This window comes from Helianthus annuus, chromosome 7 (genome assembly GCF_002127325.2).
Source record: "Helianthus annuus cultivar XRQ/B chromosome 7, HanXRQr2.0-SUNRISE, whole genome shotgun sequence".
In the NCBI taxonomy this organism is placed as follows: domain Eukaryota; kingdom Viridiplantae; phylum Streptophyta; class Magnoliopsida; order Asterales; family Asteraceae; genus Helianthus; species Helianthus annuus.
The window spans coordinates 119,268,347-119,277,707 of NC_035439.2; the positions used below are offsets into that span (position 1 = coordinate 119,268,347).

The following is a 9,361-nucleotide window of genomic DNA, read 5'->3' on the forward strand; positions in this document are numbered from 1 at the left end:
CCTTGGTCCCGTGTTTGTTGCATCAACCGTTATCAAAGGCGTTAGTTGCGGCACATAGGCCTCACCAAGGCGCATAAAAAGTGAGGCACCTAAATGAAAGAAAAAAAAAAGCAAAAATATATTATGTGTTAGAATAATGTTATTTTTTTAAATAAAATAAACAAAAGATATTACATAACATTTGATATCATCTAATTAGTACCAAAAGTTCTAAAATAGTAAAGAATAAATGTAATTCCAAAACTTGAAAGTTCTAAATAGTATTAGAAATCTGGATAAAAATTGCTTCAATCGGTATTGTGGAAGCTTATATTGTGGAGATGTTCAATAAGTTTGCATTATATAATACAAAAAGTTGCTGATGAAGTTTATGATTACTTCGATGTATGCAGGGGCGGATGTAAAGAGGAACAAGGGGTAGCCTCCGCTACCGTTTGGTCGGAAAATTTTTAACGTTTTTAGTGTAAATTTTGGAAAAATTTGACGGTTTTTTTTTTATTTCGTTACCGCCTATTTATAAAACGTTACCGCTTGGTCGGAATCCTAGATCCGCCACTGGATGTATGATGGATGATTAAAATTGTTTAAACTTTAGTCATTGTTTAAACCTAATGGTTAAATATGCATGATCTTGTGTTTAGTTATGTTTAATGTTTAAAATCGTCTATGTAATTCTCATTCCTCCGCATAACCAACATTAAAATCATTGTGTCGCCAACGAAAAAAACCATTTACAGATTGCATAACGACGACATCTAAAGAAATGATCTACCTCAAAAGAGGAAGAAAGTCTTCACTCCCACAAATGTCAAACAAAACTGGAGTTACAAATGTCAATTACAAACCACAATATGATGATTTGTTTAATGCATCTGGAGCGACTGCTGGCTTGTTCGACAGCCGCCGTTTGTAGCGTTTAAGGACGGATGCCAGATTCTCTTTTCCTTTCGGGAACGCCACGTCACCAGCTGCTGTTCCTGTTCTACCTTTTCTGCAAGATATTGCGATTTCCACGTCTTTGACAATGTCCAATAAACTGGCGGCGGTTGTGCATTTCCCTTTGCTTTGTTTCGCCGGTGGCGGCAGACTGGTCGCGGATTTGGGTGGTGACGCCTTTCGTTGATGGTACGAAGTCGGAAGTTGAAGACAGAAACACGGGCTCATTGCTGCTCGTGGTTTCGAGAATGCTAGTTCGATTATCCCCTGAATAAAAACAAGACAAATCAAAAATCACTCCAATGAACCTAAGAATCAAGTTTCCTTCATTACCCGAATCAGTATTAGGGGTGTGAATTTCTGACACGACATAAACTCGCGGGTTTGGGTTTAGTATAAACGCGTTCGGGTAGAAACCCATGAACCTGTTTAGCTAAACGGGCCGTGTCCCCGTCAAGACGCGTTTGTGGGTTGACCCGTTTAACCCATGTTATAAATTAAATCCGTTGGGTCTTTTATTTCATTTAAAACTTTAAAGAGAAATTGGCGTAAGATTTGATGATACATTTTGTTGTAAAATTGTAATTTTTAAGTATTTAAATATGATCAACAAAAAAATATTTCGGGTTGAACTGGTCGAGTTCGGGTTCATATGTGTGACAGACTTTCGGGTTCATGTCAGGTTGGACCCGCCAACTTGCGAGCACAACCGATATAGCATCTTAAGCATTACCTGAAGACGGTTAAGAACATAAGTGTACTTCCCCCAAAGCTCGGGCCGGCTTTCCATGAGCGAAAGCTCGAGAACTCGGTGTATGGACCACACACCAAAGCTTGTTATCAGATCAGCCCTCCAAACACAACCTTCCCCACAATTCGGAATCGATGTCACCAGATCGATTTTCATCCCCGGGTCACCGGGCTGAGCCAGCCCGTTCATCTCCTTGCTCTCCACTTCAAACAGAAACCGCTCACGGGCTGCTACCCGGTCCACAAGGTCCTCATCAAGACCACTGTCCTGCTGAAACAACCAATCGGACCCTTCGAGCTTCAACAACTTCACAATACAAAGCCTTAATGATTTCAAAAGATTCGCTTCTAAATCAACCGTAGAACCAGTATCTTGAGTGTTCAAATTCAAACTCAGCCTACTGTTATTCGCTTTTTCGGCCACACCAAATTGTTCTAAAGGGTTTCTAGACCAAATGGACCATGTATCCGACCCTGAACTCAACTGGTGTGCACCGACATAGCCCAAAGGGGACCCGGATGCATACGACAGGCCAGAGGGACCAGAGTACATTGACAGCCCATTCATTTTCGGGCCAAGCGAGAGCCCGGAGATATCCGGCATGCTGTAATACTTCTTCTCGTTAACAGTACCATGCATCGTTTCAACTGGATGATTGTGATTGTAGTAACTTCTTTCAGGGTACATCGAGTTATTCCTAGACACTACGGGATCCGGAAAGCCCGGTGGTTTAGCCGGGCTGGTCCCGTTTTGCAGACCTTTAGTCAAAGAATACGGACCCTTGTAGTTTGATGAACCAAGGGTTGGTGATTTAGAAGCTAACTGATCCATTTGGCTCATGTAAGACTTGATCTGATACCCGTGAACCGTAGCGGGCTGATCATTGTATGCACCAGAAGCCGCTTGTGGGATTCTTAGACCACTAGACGTTGATTGTAGACGCAAACTATGGTAGCGTTTCTCGCTAGAGTCCATCACATTGAGGTTTGACCGGCGCGCATACGCGTCTAGTAGCTGCATTTGGGCCGACGACATAGACGATGGGTTCGGGTTCGGGTTCGGTTTCAGGTTTGGGTTTAGATTCGGGCTCGGGCTCGGGCCCACCTTACAATCTATTCCCAGTAACTTGTCGAGTTTTCTTGTTTTCGCTTCTTGTGTAAGTTCCCCGTGGAAGTCGAATAACTGGCCCCAAAACTCGTCAAGAACCGCAGCTAACTGGCGCCTTGCAGCCCGGCCCAATCCGGCCAACTTTGACCAACTTCCGGTACCACTCCCGACATCCTCCTTTTTTAGATTCTTAAACGACCCTGGCCCGTCCGGTGTTACCACATGGTTCATTTCCGACACCACTTTAATCGGTTCTTCAGGCCGATAAGCTTCAATCTTCTGTTCCGTCTCTTTCACGTGTGAAATCCCGTCTATACTCAATGTTCTTTCGATTGACTTGCATTCTTCCTTTTTCAAGCCTTCACCACCCGAGATTATCGTAGTTGAATCCTCCGGTGGAGACGAAATCTGGGTTTCGGGTGAATTTTCTTCAATGGTAGTCAACGGAAGCCCGTTTTCAGACTCCAAAATTTCCTCAGGCAAATTGAAACTCGGTGACTCCGGATGGGAACCGACAGATGCTACTTTGTTTTCCCCGAATTCTTCGATTCGATCATATTCGGTTGATGATTCAGGCACAGAATCTAACTCAAAACTTGCAGATTTCAAAGGGGTAACCACAAGCCAAAGCATCAAAAAGAAGGAAGCACACGCAGTCACGAGAATCATAGTATACGGGTTCGGGTTCCATCGGATGTTACTCGCCCAATCGCTGTTCCCAAACACCATTTCGATCACAAACATGATCTCTAACCCGAGCATCCCAATAAACGTTCCCAACACCATAAACTCAACAACCTTAGAACCCTTGTTCACCCCCATTACCGATCTTGATGTTGCGATCCGGAAAAGAGGGATAACAGAAGACGGAAGCAAAAGAGCTATCGCGATTTGAGTAACGATTAGCAGTTGGTATGTACCCTCAGCACCAGAATGCCATGAACACATGAGTGCAGGGATGATCGCGATGAACCTGATCGTCGAGTGATGTAACCATACTGGAATGTCGAGTTTGAAGAAATTCTGAACCACGGGTTGACCGCTGAATTTCGATGTCAATGCTGCAGTGTGATTTGAAACTGCTAGAATCAGTATTAAAGCAAATGGTCCCATTAGACTCCTGAATACCTGCATAATATAGTTAGTTAGTTAGTATGACAGTTTAACTACACATTGGTCATTTTCATAAATTCATAATGTAAGTTTTTATGGCACCAAACCTGATCCATTAAAGACAATGCATCTTGAAAAGGAAGCAAATCGAGCCCGGTACTATAGAAAACATTTGCAGCTGAGTTCATCAGAACGTAATTCACGATAAATATGCCGCTGAAAACACCAGAAATGGCGTAAAGATGGTCAAGACACACGGCTTCCTTCGAAACCAGTTTCGGTCCCTCAGTTTGCTGAAACAAAACAAAAACATGTAAATGAGCCACAAGAAAAAAACACAATAATATATTAAAAGTACACGGATGGTCCCTGTGGTTTACCAAAATTTTAAATTTGGTCCCTAATTTTCCAAAAGTACACAGATGGTCCCTGTGGTTTGCACTTTGTAACATATTTAGTCCCCAGGTTTTTCCAAAAGCACATGAATGGTCCCTATGGTTTGCACCTTATAACATATTTAGTCCCTAACTTGGACATACTAAAACCTTTAAATTTTTTGGTCGGGGAATAAATGCATTATAAACAGGGACCATTCGTGTACTTTTGTAAAGCTAGAGACCAAATCTAAAATTTTGGTAAACCACACAGACCATCCGTGTACTTTACTCATATATTAATATGTGAATTCTATGTAATCTGCCGGTATGACGTACCTGCACAATGGATGAATGAAGGTAAAAATTATGAGGCATAATGCTTGCGCCAAGAAGACTAATAAATGCGAAAACATTTTCGCCTGTCAATCTTATTGTCATACCACCGTCCACTGAGAGTGATGTATCTGGTTGACTCGCGAGTACTCCGAAGAGATAAGAAAGTAAAGCAAAGCTGGCCAAGCACACGCACGTGAACTTTGCTTTGCCAGTTTCCTGAATAACGAGTAAAATGCCACCGAATTAATCGTTTCGTTAAAAAGAATCAAGAAAATAAGCGATTGGATTGGGCTTACGGCTTACCAACAGATTGGAGAAAAGAGGGAACAGAAAAGCATCCAAAGAAGTTAACAAGACACAAGTGAACAAGTTAATGCCAAACATCATGTTAAGCCCATGTGCAATGCCCAAAACCTATCCAATAGGTGAATATGTCAACGTTTAAGCGAGTAAAATGGCGAAAGTACGATAAGAAGCATAGGTTACCATAGAAAGATCCAAAGCGGTCATGGATAGTTCGGCTTGAACCCCTAAAAAGATACACGTAACTGCGTCGTACTCTGAACTGCATATCTACAAAAATAGAAAGAACGAACACGAATTTATTAACCGCGTAATCCAGAAATAACGTTCTATAGATAGATAATAATATCTAGATAATACCTCGGCAAGATTTCTTCCAGTGACCACAGTGATGCAAGCCGAAAGGTATTGACAGAGGACAGCGGCTAAACTAAAAATAAACATCGGTATGATAAGATCATATCCGAAACGGGCCCCACCTTCGACTGCTGCGACCCATTTTCCTGGATCAACATATGCAATTGCAATGAAAAGTACTGGTAAAACAGCAGGAAGCAATCTGTTTGGCATGTTTGGTTGCGGTTTAGTGGTTAGGGCGTCGGTTTCCATGTCACGAACTTTAGTAACGAAAAAAGATTGAACGTTTAAATCGCCTGATGATTAATCACAGGTTTCTGCTCATTCCAACTGGGAAAACGGATCAAGATTCCTTGAAAGCTCGATTTGAGGAGAATAAAGATTCGTATATCCAGCGACGACTAATTTGATCTAAACTTTAAAGAAAAAAGCAATGTGCTGGCTGTTTTAATCACATGAAAACTGTTGACAAGGTCCCTTCACACGAGTATTCTGTGATGTGTCGATGTGATCAAGATAAACTTCGCGCTACACTAACAGCCCTGAATTCAAAAAAACACAAAGCAACATCATTAAACAATTCCATATCAAGAACATGACAAAACTTAAGCAGAGAACCGACAAACTAACACCCGTTGCTTTAAATTTTATAAAGATTCGTAAAGATACGCTGTATCTGATACACAAATCTTAAAAATGTTACTTGCAAGAAACAAATGATTACATGCGGTTAATTAAACATCAAGAAACAGAAACCGGAACACCAATAAAAAAACAAGATTTCCAAGTAATCAGGCATTTAATAAATCATGGTTGAGCCTACATTACACAAACATCATGTGAAAAATCCCATAAATACACCCTTCATACCATAGATCATAAAAACCATCCAGACAAAAAAAAAAAAAAAAAAAAAAAAACGAACATCCGAAAATCAAACAAAAGAAATTATTCTAAACACACTCATAAACCCCTATCCTTCTTGAATCAATGAACAAGAACCCATCTCAAAAATCACTATAAGTCTATAACATCATTACATAAATATATAAAATGCATCAAAGAAGGATCTTGATAGAACAAGATGGAACAAAATAGCATAAAAGGAAACATTTTTCCAAAAAATATGCATAAAGCATAAAACTTTTTGAACCAAACCATACCATACCACCATCATGGCACAAAACCCAAAACCCAAAATTTAATAAAACTTGATTAATTTGCATATCTGTTACATGTATATGGTATATACCTATCCATTCATACAAGAAAAGTTGAGCAAACCAATGTCAAGAACCCAAAGAAACAGGTCAACAGGGAGTTATGTGAACATTAAATACATTTTAGACATGATTAAATGCTGCAGTTATCATAAAAATGATATCTTTTTAGCTTTTCTTGATGTTACCTTTCTGGGTTCCTATGAAAATCAAGAATCTGTCATAAGTTCAGAGCAGAGCAGAGCAGAACAGAGCAGATCAGGTTTCGGGTTTGAAAAAGATTGTTGGCACAAAATGAAAAGATGTTTGCAGAGATGAAGAGGGTGGGGTGTAGAGAGAGAAAGAGAGAGGGGGGGTATAGATACAAATGAGTGTATGTATATATAATAGCAAGTAAAACTATCTTGTAATCGGAGAAAGGGAAGTTAGCCTATGAAAAGAAGAAGTGATGAATTTGTGCTTAAAAAAGTGTAGCTTTTTAGGGCACGAGAATATCGAATTCAGTGAATTAAATAAGTTGTGATAATAATTAATGTTTTGTGTTTATTATAATTTTATTTATTTATTTATTTCCTTTTAGTTTTTTATATAGAGTTATGATGTTGAATTATTGATCAAGAAGTTTTGGAAAAGAAATTAATTGTTTAATAAAGTATATTTTTTTATAGGAAGATTGCAACGGCTATGAATTAATTAATCCAACTGGTATATTAAGTATTAACCAATTAACCAATTAATAACTAATACAAATGTTGTGATTAGGTTAATTAATCTACCAAGTCAATTTGATCTTATCTAGAGTAATCGAAACGAGTTTACCGCTAAATAAGTAATAAATTTTTAATCTTTAAAGGGTAACCCTATATTAGCACGACCGGAACATTGAGCGATGGATTAGTTAATGCGTTCGAGACACGAGTTGTGGCTCTTAATAAATATGTATGGAGCGTTAAACTCCAGTTTAACATGTTTGAAACCAAGTGTTCTAAATTGTATGAAAAACCTAACAAGAGGTGTAACATGTCATGGTGACAGATAAGGTTAGTGCGGATATACAGGCTCCAACTATGTGACATACATGTCTAACATATAATATTGGATTGTACGAACAACAGCCTTATGACTAGATTTTACATCAACAGAAGAGTGCGAAGACGTCCTACCATCCTTAATGGCTACGAGAAAAGGATTAGTAATCTTAATACGCTTTCACTTACGCTCGTAAGCAAAATATTTGTTAGGAGGATGTTGATTAATCGAATACCAACTCAGGTCAATTTGTATAAAAAGGGGTTTAATGCGCCTCTTGTGTTATGTGCGTTATGTTTGAAGGATCTAGAGATTTTTAGCATCTTTTTGAAGATTGCAAGGTGACTAGGAGACTTTGGTTTTAGCTGCTTCATGGCTAGGGTTGGTGTTTCCTCATTCTAAACATCCTAGTGATGTTATCAAGTGATAGGATTTGTTACAGGTGAAATATATAAAAAAATGATAGTTGAGGCTATCATTTTTACATTTTGATGGGTGATATGGAGGGTTCGAAATGAGATGGTTTTCTGCTCAAACAATAAAGGAAAAAAAGACAAAGTTTGATGATATTGATATTTTTTCTTTCTTGTGGATTATCAATAAGAATCGAAAGATAAAATTGAATCCTTGTTATATTTTTGTAAGCTTGTATTGTCCCATCTAGTGGCTTGCTAGTCGTAGTTTTTTTATAAAATTCTCGTTGTTTCAAAGAAAATAAGTTCATCTCACCGTGAAGTGCCTAACATTTATTTTACGTAATAATTCAAGAAAAAAAATCTCAAAGTGTCATTACACAAATTCACCATCTTTACTAAACTCTTAGTCAATTATAGTCACAGGAGATCCTATGTAGCAATAAATCCTATTAATAAAGTGTTTTAATGGTTATTATTATTATTATTATTATTATATTTTATTTTGGGATATAGTCATAGGAGATCCTATGTAGCAATAAATCTTATTAATAAAGTGTTTTTAATAGTTATTATTATTATTATTATTATTATTATTATTATTCTATTTTATTTTAGAATATTGGATTTAAATAATCCCAACTTTCGCTAGTTGAGCGATAGCACTCCTAACTTTTGATTTGTATCACACTGCTCCCAACTTTTAACTTAATTATCGACCAATAGCACTCCCAAACTAACTGAACCCTAACTCAGTTAGTTTTTTTATTGTTGATGTAGCGCTTGTGTGGTGACGTGACATCTAACGTGGAATTTTTATGACGTGGCATCTGACTTGGCTTTTTAGATGTTGTGGCACTGGTTTAGTGACGTGTGGCAGCTGATATCAGCAAACTGGGTTAGTGTTGGGATGGTTTGAGAGTGCTATCGACCAATAAGTTGAAAGTTGGGAGTGATGTGGTTCAAATCAAAAGTTGAGAGTGCTATCGGCCAATTGGTAAAAGTTTGGCTTATTTAATATCCCTTTTATTTTTTGTATATCTAATAATTTATTCCTATGTAGCAATAAATCCTATTAATAAAGTGTATTTTATAGTTATTATTATTATTATTATTATTATTAGGGGAAGGTTCAAATGAAAACCACTAGTTATTGTGAAAACTCGAAAACTAATTAAAAAAAGCCAAAAAAACATAAAAAAAAAAAAATTTTTTTAATTTTTTTTTTTTGAAATCAAAATTTCGCAGGTTTTTTAATATAAAAAAAATTTCAAAAAAAAAAAAAAAAAATTTGTGTAGTGCACATATGTATGTGTACTACACATGTGTATTATTACACATGTGCACTACACAAATTTTTTTTTTTTTTTTTTTGAAAAAAAGTTTTTTTTATATATAAAAACTAGCGATTTTTATAAA

The 9,361-nt window shown here is 37.5% G+C and overlaps 1 protein-coding gene across 1 annotated transcript; it reads right to left on the reverse strand.

Moving 5' to 3' along the window:
* Positions 1–651: 651 nt before the first annotated feature.
* On the reverse strand, positions 652–6,933 carry LOC110868343 (ethylene-insensitive protein 2). Its single transcript, XM_022117472.2, has 8 exons — positions 6,689–6,933; positions 5,284–5,822; positions 5,107–5,193; positions 4,924–5,034; positions 4,621–4,836; positions 4,015–4,200; positions 1,670–3,922; positions 652–1,203 (listed from the first exon to the last, which is right to left on the reverse strand). Exons 2-8 carry the CDS (start codon positions 5,530–5,532, stop codon positions 838–840), a joined length of 3,468 nt encoding a protein of 1,155 aa, XP_021973164.1. The 5' UTR covers positions 5,533–5,822; positions 6,689–6,933; the 3' UTR covers positions 652–837.
* Positions 6,934–9,361: the final 2,428 nt, after the last annotated feature.